This window comes from Myotis nattereri (genome assembly GCF_964212035.1).
Source record: "Myotis nattereri genome assembly, chromosome: 10".
NCBI classification, from domain to species: Eukaryota; Metazoa; Chordata; class Mammalia; order Chiroptera; family Vespertilionidae; genus Myotis; species Myotis nattereri.
In genome coordinates, this window is record NC_138085.1 from 21,513,490 (window position 1) to 21,537,598 (window position 24,109).

Genomic DNA, 24,109 nt, shown 5'->3' on the forward strand with positions numbered 1-24,109 from the left:
TATTCGAATTAAAAAGAAAGCAGTGAGATTGATTTCTTTTTAAAAGCACACCAAAACTTATACCTCCAGGGAGCCACTGGGAGGCAATATGTTTATTCCATTAAAACTGCCTTTGTAATTGTGTTCAGAACTAGATGCAGGTTTTTACATCGTGTTTAGCCATTGAGACTAGACTATATGGAGTTGGTAAGTAAAGCTGGGTGATAATCTCCCTCCCTCATTTTTTACTGTTCAAACAACAGCATAAAAGCTGTTGCCAAAATGGCAGGGGAATATTCATACCCTTTTCTTGCTTATAAAGTGGTTCTGAAGGCAATTCCAAAATTTTTTTCCACAGATGTCATAAGCAAAAGAGCATCATTGGAATAATACCTTGCCCCTCTCTAAGGGAACTAATTCGTTCATCTATCCACCCATAAAACAAACATTTATTGACATGTACCAGGTATATTATATTAGAACTTGAGGAGGAGTGGACATGCCTTCCAAAGCCTGTAGCATAATTGGGAGAAAGATAAATAAAGGTACTTTTATGATAGAATGTGCTGAGTGTATACACAATGTGTGGTTCGAGTCTGGCAGAAGCACAGTTGATTTAACCTGCGGATTGGATTAGGAGAGGAGAAGATCTAGAAAGCTTTCGAGAAGATGATAATGCCTGGACTGCCCTGAAAATTGACTAGGAATTAGCCAGGAAAAGACTTAGAGAAAGGCTGCAGTGAGAGGAAGGGTGTTCAGACAGGCAGAATACCTTTTAGAGAAAGGGGATCCAGACAGGTAGAGCAACTTACGAGAGCCCAGTGGCTTTCATCAGAGAATGTCACAGGGTTTCTTAATAGTTTATAATGTCCAGAGCATAGATTGCAAAGAGGTAAGTATGGGGTAAGGGTAGGTGGCAAAAAATGAGACGGGATAGGTAAGCAACAAATTTAAATATGTAATGATGAGTGTAGAATATCATCATTGATACAGTAAATCAATGAAAGAAGTAAACAAAGCATTACAATTAAATTCTTATTTTAAAAGAAACATTCTGGAGAGGAATACATGAATAAAGGGAGATGACACATGCACATATGACTAAACCGTCCTGATGAACAGGAACAAAACTGGTTGGAAATATAGGTTTAGGTTTTCATCTTGTTGCCTTTGTTACTTAAGATTTCAAACTTCAAAGAGCAAAGTGAAATCTAGTTATGTAGTGAAAGAACAGGGCTAATGTTAGCCTAAGTATCTGTGAATAGAATCTTTAGTTCACCATCAACAAGAACTTTCAAAGGAGGAAGTGTGGGAATAGTATTGATGGCGTGAAGATAAGCACACCTATTTCAGCCTTGACTGACTCATTAATCTCCCTCACCACACCCTTGAAAAGGGAGAATATCAATAGTTTATTTTATTCATTTTTTGCTCTAGGTCTAATATTTACCTCCTTATTTAACTTACACCTAAATAAAAATATACTTTTATAAGTAACTCCATTTTAGCAGCTTTGGAAGATGCTATTGATGACTAATATGAATAATACATGTAATTAAAGTTATTTTTTAATATTTTTATTGATTTCAGAAGGGAAAGGAGAGAGAGAGAGAGAGAAACATCAATGATGAGAGAATAATTGATCGGCTGCCTCCTGCACTCCCCCTACTGGGGATCGAGCCCACAACCTGGGCAGGTGCCCTTGACCTAAATGGAACCCAGGACCCTTCAGTCTGCAGGCCAACGCTCTATCCACTGAGCCAAATCAGCTAGAGCTAAAGTTATTTTTAATATTCACTTTCCTGGGTTTCATAACGTGAAGAGAGGTGAATCAGACTACTCCCCATGGAGAACACCCTAATGCAAACCACTGGTTTGCCTCCAGGTAACAGTGCTCTGGAGGCTCTGGTGTTGCTGGGGGACTGCACAAAGCCTCAGAGCATTTGACACGCTGATCTCATATCCATACACCCAAGTGTAGTCTTAACTCTAATGAGTATCATCGATAGTTTTTGTCTAGTACAAGTATTGACATTGATATACTAGGCTTTAGTTTTCAAGTGTAGGAAAGATGAATAGAGCATAAATGTTTAAACCCAAATGTAAATGAAAAAGGTGGGGAAATTGATTTTTGTTCATTCAGTTTTAACAGAAATAACAGTTTAAGATAATTTTTTATGTCATACTTATATTACTTTTCAAGGAAAAGACCATTTCAGGCATGAAGAATATCATTGCTGAGATGGAACAGGCATCAAGGTAAACCACTCGTCCAACAAGAATTTGAGTACATATTTATTAGGGGCAAAGTACTACGTTAGGTACAAAGATAGTAAACGGGGGCTTAGTGTTACATAGAGGGTGGTAACTTTCTAATGTTGGAAGGAGGCCTAAGTCTGTGTAGGGAAGTAAAAGAGGATATGGCATCTGCCAAGGAAAGGGAAGGAAAAACAGCAGAGAACCGGAAGACCACAGGTAATGTTCAAGAGCCTCCTGAATGCAAGTAGGTGAGTTTTGGAACTCAAAGTGAGAGAGGAGGTGTGAGGGAGGAAAGGCTAAGCACAGAGGCCTGTGTTATAGACAAATGAGTCTTGGTTTTATCCTTTGGGAAATAAGAAATCATTAAGGAATTTTGTGTTAGAAAGATTACCCACGTTGAAGAATGATGATAGATTGGGGTGGGGGAGTGTGGTCAGGGGTGAGGTACTTGTGAGGAAGAAAATCTAGGAAAATGCCAGGTTTTGAGGGATGAGTACTGGACGTGTAGAAAGTATGGAAAGCGATGGCTTTCCTCTGAATTGGAAGAGCCTTTGAGACCTTGCATATATGTCTCATAAGCAGTTAAATATAAGTGTCTGGAGTGTAAGGAGGAGGCCAAGGCTAGAGGTAATGACTTCAGAGTCTTCAGGGTATAGATGGGGCTGGGAGCCATGGATATGAATAGTATTTGTCTGAGGGAAGGCAGAGAGTAAGAAGAAACAGGAGACTAAGAGTTGAGCCCTCAGATCCCTTAGGTTTTAAGAGGGCAGAGGAAGGGGAACCTGCAAAGGAGACTAAGCCATATTTGAATGTCAGAAGTTTTGAAATACTTAGCTAATCATTGACTATTATGCATATTCAGCATCTTTTTCCATAGTGAAATGTTGGCAACACAGAGAAACTCAAATGCACTATTTTACAGTATTTATTCGTATAAATTTAAATGTGTTTAAAACTTCTTCAAATGTTTTTATGCTAACTGTCCATCTTCTGTCATGTGAGACTTTGTTATTCTGTTTTGGTAAAATGTCTCTTCTGATGTACTCTTTGATTTGTGCAATAGACAGTCTACTGAAGCACTAATTATGTGTGAACAAGACATTTCCAGGATGCGCCGGCAGTTAGATGAAACAAATGATGAACTGACTCAAATCGCCAGGGAAAGAGATATCTTGGCTCATGAGAATGACAATCTCCAAGAACAGTTTTGTAAAGCTAAACAAGAGAACCAGGTATACTTGTCCTAGTCTCTTTTTCTCCAAGAAAATGCGTATTTCCTCTTAGGCAGTGTTCTCCTTTCATTTTGTAGAAACCTCAGGCTCTGGAAGCAGCCATTTTTTACCTCTGTTACACAATATGCCACATAATTTCTAAATGAAACCCTCAGACATAAAATGTTAAATATTAAGGAAAGAGGGAACAGGGAATATAATCTATAATAATAAAAGGGCAATATGCTAATTAGACCAGACATCTTCGGATGTCATTCTGGATGTCCTTCCTGACAAAGCCAGGGCCGGAGGGAAGCCACCCTCGGTCCCGGGTGCCTGCCGGTGGCCAGAGGTGGAAAGCAGCCTGGGTTCCGGGTACTGGAGGGAAGCTGGTGCTGGCAGCCTGTGTCCCGGGTGCCTGAGGGAAGCTGGTGTCAGCAGCCAGGGGAAGGAAGGCCTACTCTTGCATGAATTTTTGTGCATTGGGCCTCTAGTAGATGTATATTCAACCTTAGAAGTACTCAACTAATGAAGATAAAAGCTTCAGAAACTTTTAAGAAAATGGTAGATTTACTTCAGGGACTATTATTCTAAGTAGGAGTGTATGAACTATGCCACATTTTTTGGTTCTCTTTAGTACTAATTCTTTTCAGGAAAATTTCTTTCATAATTACTTCCTCTCTATGCCAATATACTTTATCCACATTTCTCATTTCCAATATCATTATTTTAATTTGACCATTAAAAACATTCTATTTGGAAGATTTCCTCCCCCCTGAAAATTCTTAAGTCCAAATGATATCCCCCATGTACTGTCACTCTCAATGTTTACTTGCATCATAAAAGTCTGTATTTTAACTGTTAAACATTTTAAATTTATATAAATAGGTATAAAGATACATTTTGTTAATTACAAAAAATTGTCTGATATGTTAAAATACTGTTTTCAAAAGTTAATGAATAATGAAATCCTGTAACAAAAAAGGGAAGGCACATAAAAATGAAAGAAGTCTGAGCCCTGGCTGGGTAGTTCAGTTGGTTAGAGTGTCGTCCAGATAGTTCAAGGTTGCAGGATTGTTCTCTGGTAGGGCACATACAAGAATCAACCAATGAATGCATAAATAAGTGAAACAACAAATTGATATTCCCCACCCCCGCCTCTCCCTTTTCTCTCTCTCTCTAAAAAAAAGCAGTAAGTGAAGAAGTGCAAGAAATCTGAATAAAATACGTACTTCAGTTAATTATTTGTTGATATTGGTTCATTAATTGTGTGTGATAAGTGTACCATACTTATGTATGATGTTAATAAAAGAGGAAACTGAATATAGGGTATATGTGCGCTCTCTTTACTATTTTCACAACTTTTCTATATATTTAAAACTATTCCAGAATAAACTTTATTTTTAAAAGTTAATGAATAACAATGAAAACTAATATGTGAATTTATAATTTTGTGTACTCTAAAGCTAGAGAAAATAGGCTAAAGGAAAATATGACCTATATTTATGAAAACCTAAATTAAAAACTCATTTTGTACTGATTTTCAGTGTATTTTTAAAAACATTTTGTAATGACTTTCAATGTATTTTTAAAATATGTATTATTTTACATGAACTTTTTATGTGTAGGAATAAAACCACATGCCCCTTTACACCATGGTTTTTCTACATGAGGGGGCAGTAGAGTGGACTCAGTTTAGGACTCACATGAGTTTGAATCCCCCTGCCTGGCTGTGTGATAATATCACTAACATCTCTGAATCTCAGTTCATCATCTGTAAACACAGGGAGTGAGAATATGCCTAGAAAGCACTTATCGGAGAGTCCAGCATAATCACTTGATAAATATTTTGTAGGGACACTATAAGCATTTACCTGCTTTGTTAAAGTTTTATAAACATTTTTTATAATCAGAAGAAAATTGGCATCACAACAATTTCCATATGTTCAAGATAGTTTTTTCCTTCGTTTGGGTCATGGGCCCAAGGGTAAAAGATGGATTCCTTTGTGGACCACAGATTAAGAACCCTTATCACAGAAGATGTGGAAAACAGAAACCTTAAAAAAATTTCACCCTGAGTACCACAATTTTTAACAAATTGGGATGAGGTATTTTTAGTATTTTATTCTGATTTTTTTTCACTGACTATTGGGTGACATTTTCCTCTGTTATTAAAAGTTACTTCAAGCATTTCTTATGGAGGCATAATATCTATGTAGTTATATCATTATGTAGATACTATTATTTGCTGCATCATTCACTTAATGTGAATAAAATATTGTTGCTATAACGAATAATGCCTTAATGAACATTCCTTTCATTACATTTTGCTAGATTTAATTTCAAATTGAATCACAGATTATGAAGTTTTTTAAAATTAGGTGGACATTTTCAAATAATGAATACATATGTATACATCTCCCATCTTCAACAAAAAACAACATATTTGATACATCACCAGATAGCAGACCACAGGTTTGCTTATTGCAAATTTACATTTACTCCAATGATATGTGGAAATGCCCATTCTTTGCCATAACAGAATAGCTTCAAATCCTTGCTAATTTATAGGCAAATAGTATTTTATTGTCTTAATTAGCATTTCTTTAATTACTAGTAAATTTTTAACTTTTTAAAGTATTATCATCCACTTGTGCTTCCTTTTTATGAATTATCTGTTTGGGTTCTTTGCCTGTTTACAGTTTGGACTCACCTTTTCTCCCTGTTTTTATATGAGCTTTATATATTAGGCATATTAACTGTAACAATTATTTTAAAATTTATGGTGATTTAGAAATATAGAATTTTTCATTTTTTATTTTTTTAGTCAAATTTAGCTATCTTTTTCTCATAGGCCCTGTCTAAACAATTGAAAGATACTCATAATGAACTTAATGATATAAAACAGAAGGTCCAAGATACTAATTTGGAGGTTAACAAGCTGAAGAATATATTAAAGTCTGAAGTACGTATATACATTTTTCCCTCCTTTCTCATGATAACTGAGTTTTCAATAAAGTTCCTGATCAGTTACACTCATGGGGAGAGCTGAATCAAGTCTTCTTTTAATGCATAGCATTTAGTGTTCTCATTGTTGGGTTAACTATATATTTAGAACATCACCAATGTTCAGAAAGGTAACTCAAGAATATGCCCCCTTTTAGCTTGCTACTCAGCCATTCTAGATATGTAGAATCCGCCTAACTGGGTAAAGGACAGGGGCCCAGCTTCAACTTTCATTCATATTTGAAAATGGTAGAGCTTCTAAGTACAAACTTGGACAAAAGAAGCTCCACGTTGTGTAGCAGATCAGAATTAATCATGCTATTGTGAGGCTATCTGTTTCTTAGGCTCAGAAGGCAGATGGCTCTCCTCAGCACTGCTCTGTCAGTAACCATTTGACCATGTGCATGGATGGTTAAAGTAAATTTCAGTGCATGTGTGACAATCCTGGAATAAACAGAGACCTTGATGAATGATGTTAGATATGTTCATTTAGTAAAATGCTATCTAAAATAGTATAGTTTTTTTGATTAAAAAGTATGGTTAGATTATAATAGGTATAGTGTTTGTTACCTACATACCACTGAAACCATTAATAGGAATCGCTCTTCCCCAAAACAACTGTTTTCCTATTTAACATATTTCATATCAGTCTACAAACATATGTAGCGCATTTATTTGTGGTGTTCATTAGATTGTTTAGGATGTTGATAGATAGCGTAAGGACTTCTAAATTGCAATCCTTGCTTTTAGGCAATAAAGCAGTGAGCTTACGTTGACCAAGCAGGCATTTCCCACACTTCTTGATTTTAAGATGCCAGCATGTAATATCATGAATGGACAGAAGCTCTGGAATCAGATAGGTCTGACTCCTCTTCTCCTTAATGGCATGGACTTAGGTAGGATACTCAACCTCTCTGAGTCTCAGTGTCCCCTCTGTAACTGGGAAGAACACCCAAGTCTGTCAGCAGATCTAGCACAATGATCCATTTAAGTCTATTCTGGAATAGGGCAGAATATAAATAAATGAACATCTTAGCAACATTGAACATAGTTAATGCTGAATTAGTGTAAGACAGTTCCCCTTTTCTCCCTACCCTGTCAGGTTACCTGAAATGTCACCATTAAGGATTGGGGCTTTTAGATTCTGGAGTTGTGTTTTCAGACATCACACATCAAGTTTCTCTTAGCTTTTAGCATGCGAGTATGAGTTCTTTCACTGGGTTCCATTTCACAGCACCATTGGATGGATTCAGGCAACGCTTGCCCTAGACCAGTGGTTGGCAAACTGCGGCTCGCGACCCACCTGCGGCTCTTTGGCCCCTTCAGTGTGGCTCTTCCACAAAATACCGGCTCATCATCCACAAAATACCAACTTCTGCGCATGGGCCACGAAGTTTCAATCGCAGTGTACGTGCGCGCCCGCACGTGGTATTTTGTGGAAGAGCCACACTGAAAAGGCCAAAGAGCCGCATGTGGCTCGTGAGCCGCGGTTTGCCGACGACGGCCCTAGACAGCACAAAGCAGGACTGATAGCCTAGTAAGAATTGTCAGGTGCATTCTTCATTCACTCATCCATTCAGCATGCAGTGTGCTAGGTGCAGAGGTGCCAGAGATGAAAACTGAAAGGAAACAGAATGGCACCCAGGCAGTGGGGACAACATCAGCAAAGGTGTTAGGGGAAAGAGTAGGTCCTGTAGCTAGAGTGGCATGTATAGGTGGGTGATAACAGGTAAGAAGGACTTGTTTGAACGCCATTTTCAGGACGCTTTTGTTTAAACAAGTTAATTGAAGAATTACCTTTTAGAAAGATTATTCTGGAGATGTTAGGAAGAATAAATCAGAAGGGTAAGAAAATCAGAAGGAGAGAAAGAAGTTAGGAGAGGCTGTACCCATAATTCTGCTACTTAAGATTTGCTTTTCAGGAATCTGAGAACCAACAAATGATGGACCAACTCCGAAAAGCCAATGAAGATGCTGAAAACTGGGAAAATAAGGCACGGCAAGCAGAGGCAGATAACAATACCCTCAAATTAGAACTTATCACTGCTGAGGCAGAGGGTAGCAGATTAAAAGAAAAGGTAGATGCCCTCAGTAGAGAGGTCGAGCAGGTGAGTTTGGGAACGTGTGCTTATAGTAAGTCCTGCATCATGTTGAAGACTGTAGTTTGGCTTTCCATAAATTAAATATATAAGCAAACACTTAAATTATTTAAATACTAGAGGCCTGGTGCACGGATTGGTGCACATTGAAAGGAAATTAATTTGAAGGTGGCCAGAGGGATGGGAAAGAGTGAGAGGGGCCGGACACGCCCTGGAGCCAACCTCCTGCGGTTCCTCCCTGGCTGGCCTGCACCTGGGGCTTGAAGGACTCCCAGATGGGGTCCCTCAGCCTGGCCAGCAGGGATCAGGCCGAAACCAGCTGTCCAACATCCCCCAAGGGGTCCTGGAGTGCAAGAGGGCACTCTGCAAAGTTGCTGTCACTTGGCAGGTCCTGCATTGAGTGTCTGCCCCCTGGTGACCATCACATGTCATAGCTACCGGCCAGTTGTCAGCCGGTCTGCCAGTCAACCAGTCATTTAGCCTTTTATACCAGATACTGTGAGTTGTAGCCTGATAACTGTTCTTGTACTCACTCTGGTTCTCCTCTAATCTATTACCTGCCCTACCAATAGAACAATCTTTAGCATTTTTTTAAAAAATTAGCGATCACAAACATATAAAGAAGTACAAAAAACAAGTATTTAAAAGACATGCTTACTAGTATACCCCTCCTTACAGGTTTAAGGATGCTAACATGTTGCCATAATTGCTTCAAGTCTCTCTTTATTTAAAGAAACAAAACATTAAGTATCCAACTCCTTATCCTTTCCCCTTTTTCTCTCTAGTGGTTGGCGTGTATAAGATTCCCGGTTGTATAGCTCTCTTGTATATGTTTATATTTTTCTACATATCTCTCACCCTCAGATGATACATAAAGTTGTTTTGTGTGCTGTAAGTTTTTAAAAAGTGACAATATATAACATATTATAGGTATCCGTTGGCAACTTGCATTTTTTGTTCAATATTATTTTTAAATTTATTAATTTTTATACAGTGTATATCTAAACAGTTGTATCTATATTCATTATATAAATATTTTCTTTTTAAAAATTATTCTTGTATTAAAGGAAGTTTAATTGTCTTCATTTTCTTAATATAAAATACTACAACATCCTTTTTTGTTTCTCTTTGGATATATATTTCTTTAGGTTGATGACTAAAAGTAGAATAACTGGATCCAAGATATGTGCAATTTTAACTCTTCTTTGTATTCTCAGATTGCTCTCTAAAGTATAACTTTCCATCAGAAATCATGCAGTTATCATTTTCTCAAATACAAATCAGTACTTGATATTATCAGACATTTAATTTTTTTGATACTTTTTGTTTTGTGTATCCTTGATTACAAATGAAAATGAAGGTCTTTTCATATTTCTTAGCCATTCAGGATTCCTCTTTTATGAATTTTCTCTTGATTTTCTGGAATGAATTTCTTAAACTCTCCTATTTTTCTATTTAGTTGTTTATCTTTTTCATATTGATTTAAAAGCATAATCTATTCTTGATAATCCTTTTAAATACATTAACATTTATCTGTAGCTTGTCTTTTCACTGTGTTTGCAATATACACAGAAGTTTTAAATTCCTGTGCTACTAGAATTAGTCAACCTTTTACCGTGTGGTTTATGCTTTTATGTCTTCTTTGGAAATTCTTTATTATCCCAAGACCAGAAATATGTTTTCTTACAATTTCATTTAAAAGTTTTTCTAAAAATATGTGAAATTTTGCCCTTCACATTTAGATCTTCAATTTACTTGAGGTTGATTTTGTATATAGCTTAAAATAGAGAGGTAATTTTATATTTTTGAGGGTGAATCTCTGCCAACCTTTCTTCACTGAATTATGTCTACTTTGTCATAAAAATAAGTCCCCATACATTCTGCTCCATTGGTCAATTTATCTATCTGCTTCCCAACAATACACAAACAAAAATTTGTGCACTCGGGGGGGAGGGGGGTCCCTCAGCCCGGCCTGTGCCCTCTCGCAGTCTGGGACCCCTCGGGAGATAACAACCTGCTGGCTTAGGCCCGCTCCCGGGTGGCAGAGGGCAGGCCCAATCCCTAGGTGCAGCCCCTGGTAGGGCTCAGAGCAGGGCTGATTGGGGAGTTGGGGCGCCGCCCCCTGTCATGCACAGAGCTGGGCGGATTGGGAGGTTGCGATGCCACCCTAAGTCAAGCTCAGGGTAGGGCCGATTGGGGGGTTGGGGCACCGCCCCCTGTCACACTCAAGGCAGGGTCGATGGGGAGGTTGTGGTGCAACTCCCTGTCACGCACAGAGCAGGGCCCATCATGGGGGTTGGGGCTCCGTACCCTGTCATGTACAGAGCAGGGACAATCAGGGGGTTGGGGCGCTGCCCCCTGTCACGCACAGAGCAGGGCCCATCAGGGGGGTTGGGGCTCCGTACCCTGTCATGTACAGAGCAGGGACAATCAGGGGGTTGGGGCGCTGCCCCCTGTCACGCACAGAGCAGGGCCCATCAGGGGGGTTGGGGCTCCGAACCCTGTCATGCACAGAGCAGGGTCAATCAAGGGGTTGGGGAGCTCCCCCCTGTCATGCACAGAGCAGGGCAGATCAGGGGGTTGAGGAGCTCCCCACTGTCAATCACAGAGTAGGGCCAATAGGGGAGTTGGGGCACCGCCCCCTGTCACACTCAGGGCAGGGCCAATGGGGAGGTTATGGCTCTACCCCATCACACACAGAGCAGGGCCCATGGGAGGGGGGGTGGTTGGGGCGCCACCCTCTATCACCCACAGAGCAGGGCCGATCAGGTGGTTGGGGCGCCGCCACTGTCACACTCAGGGCAGGGCTGATGGGGAGGTTATGGCTCCACCCCGTCACAGAGCAGGGCCCGTGGGGGGGGGGGGGGGGTTGGGGCGCCGCACCCTGTCACACACAGAGCAGGGCTGATCAGGGGGTTGAGGCGCTGCACCCTGTCACACACAGAGCCACAGGGTGATCAGGGGGTTGGGGAGCTCCCCCCATCAGGCACAGAGCAGGGCTGATCAGGGGGTTGGGGCGCCTTCCCCTGTCAAGAACAGAGCAGTGCGGATAGGGAGGTTATGGCCCCGCCCCCTGTCACACACAGAGCCGCAGGGCGGTCAGGGGGTTTGGGCGCTGCCCCCTGTCACGCTGATCCCGGTGCCAGGATGCCTCTCGGCTCTGCTGATCCCGGTGCTGGGAGTCATATTACCCTTTTACTATATAGGATAGAGGCCTGGTGCATGGGTGGGGCTGGCTGGTTTGCCCTGAACGGTGTCCTGGATCAGGGTGGGGGTCCCCACTGGGTGCCTGGCCAGCCTGGGTGAGGGGATGATGGCTGTTTGCAGCTGGTCAGACACCCTTCAGGGTGGGAGTCCCCACTGGGTGCCTGGCCAGCCTGGGAGAGGGGATGATGGCTGTTTTCAGGCCGACTGAAGCTCCCAACTACTCCTTTTTTTCTTTTTTTCTTTTTTATTCTGGGCCAGCTTTAGCTCTGGCTCCAGCTCTGAGGCTTCTGCTGCTGAAAGAAGGTATCTGGTTTGTTTCGGTTCTATAATCGAAACACCATATATCTCCAGCTCTAAGATCCTGGCCTCGCTGAAAGCAGGTTTCTGGGGTTTTGTTTAGCTTCTATATTGGTTACAGTGTTTCTTAAACTGCAGTCTCAGAGGCCAGCAAAGCAGGCGGGGAGCGTTGGTTTCCTCCATCACTGAAGCAAGCAAGCCTCATATTAGTTTCAAGCTGCCTGGCTGCCGGCCACCATCTTGGCTGGCAGTTAATTTGCATATCTCGCTGATTAGCCAATGGGAAGGGTAGCGGTTGTACACCAATTGCCATGTTTCTCTTTTATTAGATAGGACTAGAGGCCTGGTGCATGAAATTAATGCACCGTTAGGGTCCCTAGGCTTGGCAGCAATCAGGGCTAATCTGTGGAGCAACCAGCAGGTCAATTGGGGGACTCCCACAGGCACCCACCTTGGCCAGGCTGGCACCGCCCACTCTCCAGCCCCACTCCCCGCTGCCATCTCTGGTCACCTTCCTCTGCAGGGCAACCAGTGGGGTGATTGTGGGGGCCCCTGCTCACACCCACCTTGGCTGGCCTGGGGCGTGAGGGCTGGGGGGCAGCTCCTGCATTGAGCGTCTGACCCCTGGTGGTCAGTGTGCGTCATAGCGACTGGTGGTTCTGCCATTTGGTCGATTTGCATATTAGGCTTTTATTATATAGGATATATATATATATAGACTTTATATATATATATACATATACATACATACATATATATACATATATATACATATATATATATATATATATATATATATATATATATATACTTTATTTTCCATCCTCTACTTTAAACCCCTGTGACTATTTTTATAACTGGCATTTTTACTTCTTAGTCCCTTCACCTTTTTCACTCATCTCCCCTCAGTGCCCCTCCCATATGACAATCATCAATTTGTTCTCTGTATCTATGAGTTTGTTTTTGTTTCGTTTATTTATTTTGGATTTCACATGTAAGTGAAATCATATGGTATTTGTTTTCTCTGTCTTATTTCACTTAGCGTAATACCCTCTAGGTCCATCCATGTTAAAATGGCAAGATTTCATTCTTTTTTATGGCTGAGTGATATTCCATTGCATATATGTATTTCATCTTTATCGATTCACCTCTTGATGGACACTTAGGCTAGTTCCATAATTTGGCTATTATAAATAATACTGCAATGAACATAAGGGTGCAAAATCTTCTCAAAACAATGTTTTGGATTTCTTCAGATAAATAACCAGAAGTGGGTTTTCTGGGTCATCTGGTAGTTCTATTTTTAATTTTCTGAGGAACATCCACACTGTTGTTGCATCAATTTATAATGCTACCAATAGTGCACAAAAGTTCCCTTTTCTGATTTATTGATGATAGCCATTCTGACAGATGTGAGGGAAGAGCTCATTGTGCTTTTAGTTTGTATTTTTATGATTAGTGATATGAGCATCTTTTCATGTGTCTATTGGCATTTATATGACCTCTTCAGAGAAATCCTATTCAGGACTTCTGCCCATTTTTTAAATTGGCATGTTTATTTTTGGGGTGTTAAGTTGTATCAGTTCCTTATATACTTTAGATATTAACCCCTATCCAATGTATCATTAGCTAATGTCTTCTCCCATTCAGTAGGTTGTCTTTTCATTTTGTTCATGGGAACAGAGGGTTTTTGACGCTCTTCCTGACCACACCCAGATGCTAAACTTCAATGATTTCTGAGCCATGCCAGCTGTGCTCTTTAAAAATATTTTGTTCCCCCTTCCCCTTCTGAAAGTTCAATTCCAAGTATGTTAGATCATTTGATATTGTTCCATAGACCATAAAGGCTCTGTACATTTTCCCTAGCCTTATTTTTCTTTATATTATACTAGAGGCCTGGTGCACAAAAATTTGTGCACTCGGGGGGGGGGGGTGTCCCTCAGGCCGGCTTGTGCCCTCTCGCAGTCTGGGACCCCTCAGGGGATGACCACTTGCTGGCTTAGGCCTGCTCCCTGGGGGATGGGGCCTAAGATGGCAATCAGGCAGCCCTCTGGAAGCCCGGCAGCCCTCGGGGGATGTCCATTTGCCAGCGGGGAGCAGACCTAAGCTGCAGTCAGACATCCTTAGCACTGCTGAGGAGGCAGGAGAGGCTACCACCACCACCGCTGTACTGGCAGCCATCAGCCTGGCTTGTGGCTGAGCAGACCTCTTCCCATGTGAGAGCGCACTGACCACCAGAGGGCAGCTCCTGCATTGAGTGTCTGCCCCCTGGTGGTCATTGTGTGTCAAGGTGACCAGTCATTCCCAGTTGTTCTGCTGTTAGGGTCAGTTTGCATATTACCCTTTTACTATATAGGATAGCGGCCTGGTGCATGGGTGGGGGCCGGCTGGTTTGCCCTGAAGGGTGTCCTGGATAAGGGTGGGCGCCCCGCTTGGTTGCCTGGCCAGCCTGGATGAAGGGATGATGGCTGTTTGCAGCTGGTCACACCCCTTTCAGGGTGGGGGTCCCCACTGGGGTTCCTAGCCAGTCTGGGTGAGGGGCTGAGCGCCGTTTTCAGGCTGGCTGGCAACTGAAGCTCCCAACCTCTCCTTTTTTTCTTTTTTTTTTATTCTGAGATTTATTTACCTTCTATGTCTGTCACTGGAGCCAAGAGCCGGCTTTAGCTCTGAGGCTGGCTCCAGCTTGAGGCCTCTGCTGCTGAAAGCAGGTATCTGGGGTTTGTATGGCTTCTATAATTGAAACACTGTTGCAGCTCCATCTCTGAGGCCTCGGCTGCTGAAAGCAGGTATCTGGGGTTTGTTTAGCTTCTATAATTGCAACATTGTTACTTAGAGTGCAGCTCAGAGCCCGGCTGCGGCAGGCAGGGAATCTTGGCTTTCTCCATCACTGGAGCAAGCAAGCCTCCTGTTGGCTTCAGCTGCGTGGCTGCCAGCTGCCATCTTGGTTGGCAGTTAATTTGCATATCGCCTGATTAGCCAATGGGAAGGGTGTCGGAGGTATGGTTAATTACCATGTTTGTTTGTGTTTTTTTTACTGTTCATCAGATTATTTATTCACTTGATTTTTAGATTCACTTGTTGATAGATGTGTATTTGTTGTTCATAATTTGTATCTTTACCTTTTTCTTCTTCTTCCTCTTCTTAAAGGATACCTTTCAGCATTTCATATAATACTGGTTTGGTGGTGATGAACTCCTTTAGCTTTTTCTTATCTGTGAAGCTCTTTATCTGGCCTTCACTTCTGAATAATAGCTTTGCTGGATAAAGTAGTCTTGGTTGTAGGTTCTTGGTATTCATCACTTTGAATATTTCTTGCCACTCCCTTCTGGCCTGCAAAGTTTCTGTTGAGAAATCAGCTGACAGTCGTATGGGTACTCCCTTGTAGGTAACTGAGTTTCTTTCTCTTGCTGCTTTTAGGATTCTCTCTTTGTCTTTTGCTCTTGGCATTTTAATGATGATGTGTCTTGGTGTGGTCCTCTTTGGATTCCTTTTGTTTGGGGTTCTGTGCACTTCCTGGACTTGTAGGTTTATTTCTTTCACCAGGTAGGGGAAGTTTTCTGTCATTATTTCTTCAAATAGGTTTTTATATCTTGCTCTCTCTCATCTTCTGGCACCCCTATAATTCGGATGTTGGTACGCTTGAAGCTGTCCGAGAGGCTCTTTACACTATCTTCGTATTTTTGGATTCTTTTTCATTTTGCTTTTCCGGTAGGGTGTTTTTTGCTTCTTCGCATTTCAAATCTTTGACTTGATTCTTGTGCTCCTCTGGTCTGCTGTTGGGAGTCTGTATAATATTCTTTATTTCAGTCAGTGTATGCTTAATTTCTAGTTGGTTCTTTATCACAACATCGAGGGTTTCACCAGTCTTCTTGAAGATCTCACTACATTTATCAGCGGTCTCATCAGTCTTCTTGAAGATCTCACTACATTTTTCGGTGGTCTCACCAGTCTTTTCGAGGGCCTTATTAAATTTATCGGCGGCTTCTAGACAGTTCTTTAAAGACCTTAAAAGTGTGGTTTTGAACTCTATATCCAGCAGTTTGCTTTACTCCAATTCTGTCGTTTGTGTCCTGTTTCTTTGTCTCGGCATTTTTTATGCTTCGCTGTGTTGATAGAGTGCCTTTCTGTGCTAAGTGTCCCAATTACCTGAGGTAGACACTCTTGGTGCACCCCCTTGTGGGTTTTGTGCACAGTCTTGTTGTAATTAAGCCTTGATTGTTGTAGTTATCACTGTGAGGAATTGACCTCCAGGCCAATTGGCTGTGAGAATCAGCTGTGTCTGCAGTGAGAGAACTTCTGTGCTGGAGACACCCCTCTGGGGCTAGACTTGCTTCGATGGGGCTTTGGTGCTCATTGAGTCTGCCCCCTGAGTGTGTCTTTTATGGTTCCACGGAGCTGCAAACTGGATGGTCCCACTCTGACCTCTGGGCTTCCTCACCATGTTTGTCTTTTATTAGATAATTGCTGTTTTTGTGTCTTTGGATTTACTGATCTATTCTTCTAATGCAGTGGTTCTCAATCTTGGCTGCACATTAGAATCACCTGGGAATCTTTTTAAAATCCAATTTCTGAGCTTCATCCTCCAGAAATTCTGTTTCTTTGTTACTAATGTTGTGGCCCCATCCCATAACAAAGAAACAGAATTTCTGTAGGATGAGGCCCAGAAATCAGGATTTTAGAAAGATTCCCAGGTTATTCTAATGTACAGCCAACGTTGACAACCACTGTTCTAATGTGTCTAATCTGCTGTTATTTCACTTAGTGAAATTTTAATTTTAGAGATTATATTTTCATCTCCAAAAATTGCTTTTGGTTCTTTTGAATGTCTTCCACTTCTCTTCTCATTATTTTTATTTTTTCTTTAAATCCTTGAGCATATCTAGTGCACTTATAATAGCTATTTTAATGTCCTTGTTTGCTAATTTCATCATCTCTGCCACATTTGCTTCTGTGTCTATTGACCTATTTTTCCCTTGATTATGGACCTCACTTTCCTTTTTCTGGGCCCATTTAGTAAATTCTAACTGTATTCTGGACATTGTTAGTTTTACATTGTTGAGGCTGATTTTAAAAGTGTTGGGTTTATTTTTTCAAGTTCTTTAGGATACCTCTAGAATGCTGTTTATTTTGGAGCTAGTTTATCCCCACAGCTAAGGTGGGACCCTTTTTAGGTCTCTGTGAATGCCTTGTATAGTCACTGAGTGTCAAATGTGCCTCCACTCTGGCTGAGATCTTGAATGATTCCTGACCTTATATGAGATGTGGGTTTGGTTCACAATTATCCTGGTAATTGTTCTTTCCTAGGAATTTGTTCTTTGTCTGACCTCTTGGAGTTATACCTATGCATGTTCAGATTTCTGGAATTGCTCTGCATAGCATCCTTCTGTTTGGTGTTCTGCTCCACAAGCTCTAGCCACCTCAACTTGCTTGAACTTTGATCTTTATCCTTTAAGTTTAGTGCAATGACTGAACTATGTTTTGTTTCTTTTCCTTTATGGTACCAGTTTACCTTTAACAAATGCTTTGACAACCATAGGGTTCACCTTGTTTGCGTCCCTTCTGTCAGAAACTACTGTTCTGTGCTACCTGCTCTCCACCATCTGAAAACAGGTTTTCTCTCCTATATTTTGTCTATTTTTTCTAGTTCTTTGTGGCAACAGGGTATCAGACCTTGTTATTTTCTCTTGTCTGCATAATAGCTACTTTAAAGCCCCTGTCTGCTAGTACCATGATCTTTATCATTTTTGCATCTGCTTACGTCAACTGACCTTTATCCTGTTTATGGATCACATTTTCACGCATCTTTACATGGCTGTTTTTTTAATAGAATAATAGACATTGTGAATTTTACTTTGTTGTACATTAGATTTTGTTATCTTTTTAAAAAGAATACTGGAGTCCGGCTGGCATGGTTCAGTGGTTGAGCTTCAACCAATGAACCAGGAGGTCATGGTTCGGTTCCTAGTCAGGGGACATGCCTGGGTTGCAGGCTCAGTCCCTAGTGTGGGGCATGCAAGAGGCAGCTGATTAGTGATTCTCTATCATCATTGATGTTTCTATCTCACTCTCCATCTCCTTTCCTCTCTGAAATCAGTAAAATCTACACTAATAAAAGACAAACATGCAAATTGACCGTACCTTTAACATGCCTTAAGCCATGCCCACCAGCCAATCAGAGTGACTATATGCAAATTTACCCAACCAAGATGGCGGCCAGCAGCCACAGAGCTGGAGCAAACAGGAGGCTTGGTTGCCCCAGTGATGGAGGAAGCCAAGCTTCCCGCCTTCCACAGCCGGCTCTGAGCTCCACTCAAGGCAACAAAGTTTCAATTATAGAAGATAAATAAATCCCAGATACCTGCTTTCAGTTGGCCATGGCCACAGACCTGGAGCGAGCAGGAGGCTTGGATTGCCCCTGGCGATGGAGGAAGCCAAGCTTCCCGCCTGCCCTGGCCGACTCTGAGCTCCACTCAAGGCTACAAAGTTTCAATTATAGAAGGTAAATAAATCTCAGAATAAAAAAAGAAAAAAAGGAGAGGCTGGGAGCTTTTATCGCCGGAGGGGGCTTAGCCAACCTGAAAACGGTCCTCAGCCCCTCGCCCAGACTGCCCAGGCACCCCAGTGGGGACCCCCCACCCTAAAGGGGCTATGGCCAGCCTGAAAACAGCCATCAGCCCCTCACCCAGGCTGGCCAGGCACCCCAGCAGGACCCTCACCCTGATCCGGGACACCCTTCAGGGCAAACCAGCTGGCCCCAACCCATGCACCAGGCCTCTATCCTATATAATAAAAGGGTAATATGCAAACTGTAACCCTAACAGCAAAAGGACTGGGAATGACTGGTCACTATGACACACACTGACCACCAGGGGGCAGATGCTCAATGTAGGAGCTGTCCCCTGTTGGTCAGTGTGCTCCCACAGGAGAAGCTCTGCCCAGCCACAAGCCAGGCTTATGGCTACCAGCACAGCGGTGGTGGTGGGAGCCTCTCCCACTTCGGCAGCAATAAGGATGTCCAACTGCAGCTTAGGTCTGCTCCCTGCTGGTAAGTGGACATCCCCCTAGGACTGCCAGGCTGCCAGAGGGATGTCTGACTGCCAGCTTGGGCCCAACCTTCCAGGGAGTGGGCCTAAGCCAGCAGGTGGACATCCTCAGAGGGGTCCCAGACTGCAAGAGGACATAGGCCAGGCTGAGGGGCCCCCACCAAGTGCACAAATTTTTGTGCACTGGGCCTCTAGTATATTTATATTTTTAAAGGAGTATTGGATTTGTTCTGGTGGGTGTTAAATTACTTGCAGATCAACAGATACTTTCAAGATTGTTTTTAAGCTTTGATAGGGCAGGTATAAAGTGGCCTTTTCTGTAAGACTAGATTAGGCCTACCACTAAGCTGTGTAGTAGGGTTCTCTATTTAATGCCCAGCCCAGAGCGTTCATTATCAACTCTTCACTTGGCAGGTTCTAACATTGATATATCCCCAACTGTGTTATCAGCTGTGGGATTGTTTGCTTTAGAGCTCTCTGATGGATCTTTCGCAGGCTTGTGGAGTTCACTCCATATATTCATGGCTCAGTATTCAGCAGCATCTCAAGAAGACTTCTAGGCAAATTTCTGGGTATCTCTTTTATGTAGATCACCTTGTTTCTGGAACTCTACTCAGCATATTTCAGATGCTTATTGTTGTCTCCTCAATTCAGCAAAAACAATTATGCTCGCATTGAAGGTCTTTTCCTGAACCAGAGACTAGAAAGTGTCTCCAGACAGAAAGCTGGGATGATCATAGGGCTCATCTTGTTTCCTTTCCTTCTCATGATGTTCACTGTCCTGTGCTGCCTGTTGTCCAATGACTAGAAGCAATTCTTTGTTTCCTTTACTTTCTCTTTTATCCTTCCTCCCTTCCTGCCTCCCTCCCTTCTTTTCTTTCTTCCTCCCTCCCTCCCTCCTTTCCCTTTCCTACTTCCATCCCTCTCTTCCTTCCATCCTTCCTTTCTCCCCCATTCCTCTCCCCTCTTCCTACTCCCCCATCAACCTCCCCTTTCTTCTCCATCTTCCCTAAGTTTTCTAGTTTTTAATAATAAGAATATAAATTCAATCTTAGTTATACTATGATAGCTGGAAACAGAAGTATTATATAACTTTTTAAAAATCCTTTTCAACTGTTTGTCTCTAATAAAAATAATATTGGTTGAGTTTTATAAAATTCAATCTGAGAATATCTTTTTATTAACTAATAAGATTAATCTATTTGTATTAGTTTGAATTGCTGGCACATTTAGGTTTACTATTAATGATTTACTTTTTTCTCTCTACTTGTCATGATCCTTTGATGTTTCTTTTATCTGTCTTTTATGTGTTTGTTTCCTTACACACTTCCTACCCCCACTTTCTCATTGGTTTTGAAGTTACACATTCTCAATCTAATCTTTTAGCAGTTAAAATTATAATGTGCATAGTTAACAAAGTCTGTTGTTAGTCTCTCCAACCCTCCTCCTAAGCAATATATGGTTCTAGGAATATATGAAAATTGAGTACAACACCCTGCTTACTAGTGCATGTGTGCTCTCTTTTATTCTCCCTCTCATAAATACACACCAATCTTTTATGATATTTTTATAGCTATTTTAGTTTCACCTGTTTTTAAATATCCTTTTCTTAACTTTATTTTTTATTGCTGACACTATTACAGATATCCTCCTCCTGTCTCCTATGTCCATCTCCACCCAGGCCCCACTGCCCGCTCCCCCCCCCCCTTTCATCTGGTCATCACCACACTGTTGTCTTTATCTATGAATTATGTATGTATGTTCTTTGGCTAATCCAGCCGTGGGCAAACTATGGCCCGCGGGCCGGATCCGGCCCGTTTGAAATGAATAAAACTAAAAAAAAAGACCGTACCCTTTTATGTAATGATGTTTACTTTGAATTTATATTAGTTCACACAAAGACTCCATCCATGCTTTTGTCCCGGCCCTCTGGTCCAGTTTAAGAACCCTTTGTGGCCCTCCAGTCAAAAAGTTTGCCCACCCCTGGGCTAATCCCCTTACCTTCTTTCATCCAGTGACCCTACTCTTCTCCCCTCTGACAAATGTCAGTCTTTTCCATATATCCATGACTTGCGTTTTGTTCATCAGTTTATTTTGTTCATTAGATTCCATATGTAAATGAGATCATGTGGTATTTGTCTTTCTCTGACTGGCTTATTTCACTTAGCATAATAATCTCCAGGTTCATCCATGCTGTCACAAAACGTAAGATTTCCTTTGTTTTTACAAAGCTGTAGTATTCCATTGTATAAATGTACCACAACTTTTAATCCACTTACCTCCTGATGGCCATGTGGGTTGTTTCCAGATCTTAGCTATACTATCTAATAATAGACAAACATGGTAATTGATCGTACCTTCACTATACCTCCCATTGGCTAATCAGTGTGATATGCAAATTAACTGCCAACAAAGATAGCGGCTAATTTGCATACTGCAAGCAGGGCAGGACAGTGCCATCCCGCCTGCCCTGCCACCATCTGGGCCTGCTGTCTGTGACCCGGGGCGGCGGGTGTCCATGTGCGACCTGACCCGGGGCGGCCGGGCGGGGCAGCAGCGATCCGCCGGCATGCCCAGGCATCCCGTGTGCGACCCAACCCGGGGCGGCGCTCCAACCCCCAGATCGGCCCTGCTGTGTGCACAACCTGGGGAGGCGGGGCAGGCACCGAGGGATCGGGCCTGCCATCTGCCACCCGGGGAGCAGGCCTAAGCCAGCAGGTGGTTATCTCCCGAGGGGTTCCAGACTGTGAGGGGGACAAGTGGGGCTGAGAGACACTCCCCCGCCAGTGCACAAATTTTTGTGCACCGGGCCTCTAGTTGTAAATAATGCTGCTATGAACATACGGGTGCATATATTATTTCTAATTGGTGTTTTGGGATTCTTAGGATGTATTACCAGAGTGGGATCACTGGATCAAAGACAGTCCCATTTTTATATTTTTATGAAATTCCATACTGTTTTCCACTGTGGTTCCACCATTCATAAAAATATAAAAATGGAACTGTCTTTGTATTCCCACTAACAGTGCACTAGGGTTCCCTTTTCTCCACATCCTTGCCAGCATTTGCTGTCTGTTTAATTACTGATGGCAGCTATTCTGGCTGGTGTGTGGTAGTATTTCATTGTGGTTTTATTTGCATCTCTCTGATAATTATTGATGTTGAGCATTTTTTCATGTCTATTGGCCATGTGTATATCATATTTGCCGATTTTTTAATTGAGTTTTTGTTTTCCTGGTGTTGAGTTGTATAAGTTCTTATATACTTTGGAAATTAACCTCTTATCTGATGTATTATTAGCAAATATTTCTCCCATACAGTGGGTTCCCTTTTTATTTTGTTGATGGCTTCTTTTGCTGTGCAGAACTTTTTAGTTTGATGTAGTCCTGTTTGTTCATTTTTCCCTTTGTTTCTCTTGATCTAGTAATTATATCAGCAAAACAGTTGCTACATGAGATGTCTTGAGATTTTACTACTTATGTTTTCTTCTAGGATTTTTATGGTTTGGTGACTTACATTTAAGTCTTCTATCCATCCATTTTGAATTTATTCTTGTGTATGGTATAAGTTGTTTGTTTGTTTGTTTTGCATGTACATGTCCAATTTTCCCAACACCATTTATTGAAGAGACTGTCTTTACTCCATTTTATGCTCTTGTCTCCTTTGTCAAATATTAATTGACCATAATGGCTTAGGTTGGTTTCTGGGCTATTGTTTTATTCCATTGATTTATATGCCTATTCTTATGCCAGTATCAAGCTGTTTTGATGATAGTGACCTTGTAGTATAGTGAACTGCATCCAGCATGGCCAATGGTGAACCTGAGGAGAGGCAGTGAAGTATTAAAGAAAACAGACAAAAGAATATATTTGGAGCCAGGTGGATCACTGTGTCTGGATGAGGAAATAGTGACACAGCTTGTAAGCCAAGTCTTTATTTTATAGTCAAATTACACAAAGCAAAACAAGGGAGTGGTCAAGATTTTACAATGTTCTTGCAAATTTCAAATCTACTTCTTTCCTGTTGTTGCACTTCTATGAACGCTATCAAACATTGTTTTGGCAGCACTTGCTGCACCTCCCACAGCCCACATCCCTCAGCCCCCTAGGACCACAGGGTCGGACCATAAGATCGAGTTGACAACCATAGCCTTTGGCTATAATTGTGCTAGGAGGGCTTTCCCCTCCAAGCTTGGACTTGTATGTGGCTTTGCCACAAGAGGACTGTGCCCTCTCATCAGTCCGATGCTTGACCCTGTCCAAACACTGTAGCCACTCTCCACAGTATAGTTTAATATAAGGTATTGTGATACCCCCAGCTTTGTTCTTCTTTTTCAAGATTGCTGACAATATTCAGGGTCTTTTTTGGTTTCATATAAATATTTGGAATATTTTTTCTAGATCTGTAAAGATGCCATTGATATTTTAATAGCTATTGCATTGAATCTATAGTATGGAGATTTTAATGATATTAATTCTTCCAAACCATGGATATGGTATATACTTCTACTTGCTTGTATCTTCCTCAGTTTCTTTCTTTCATATTCTATAATGTTCTGAGTTATAGGCCTTTTATCTCCTTGGTTAAATTTATTCTTAGGTACCTTATTTTTGTTGTTGTTGTTGCAATAGTGAATGGGATTCTTTTCTTAGTTTCTCTTTCTGATAGTTCATTATTGGTCTATAAAAATGCCAGCAATTCCCGAATATTAATTTTGTATTTTACTGCTTTGCCAAATTAATTCATTAGATTAGTAATTTTTGGTAGAGTCTTTTTAGAGTTTTCTATGAACAATATCATATCATCTGTGAATAGTGGCAGTTTTACTTCCTGCTTTCCAAATTGTTTTTTTTAATTAATCTTTATTGTTCAGATTATTACAGATGTTCCTCTTTTTTTCCCCCATAGCTCCCCTCCACCTGGTTCCTACGCCACTTACCCCATGCCCTTACCCCCCGCCACTGTCCTCATCCATAGGTGTAAGATTTTTGTCCAATCTCTTCCCGCA

General features: G+C 41.5%; 1 protein-coding gene across 1 annotated transcript in view; it reads left to right on the plus strand.

Annotated features, from left to right (window-relative positions):
• The window catches only part of LOC308525816 (testis-specific gene 10 protein-like), a gene marked incomplete at its 3' end in the record, with an annotated part of 115,002 nt that overhangs the window by 63,726 nt on the left and 27,167 nt on the right, over positions 1–24,109 (plus strand). The window contains exons 11-14 of the mRNA XM_081100663.1: positions 2,183–2,238; positions 3,302–3,470; positions 6,304–6,414; positions 8,378–8,563. Coding sequence (XP_080956789.1) covers positions 2,183–2,238; positions 3,302–3,470; positions 6,304–6,414; positions 8,378–8,563 — 522 coding nt within the window. The remainder of the gene's footprint in view (positions 1–2,182; positions 2,239–3,301; positions 3,471–6,303; positions 6,415–8,377; positions 8,564–24,109) is intronic.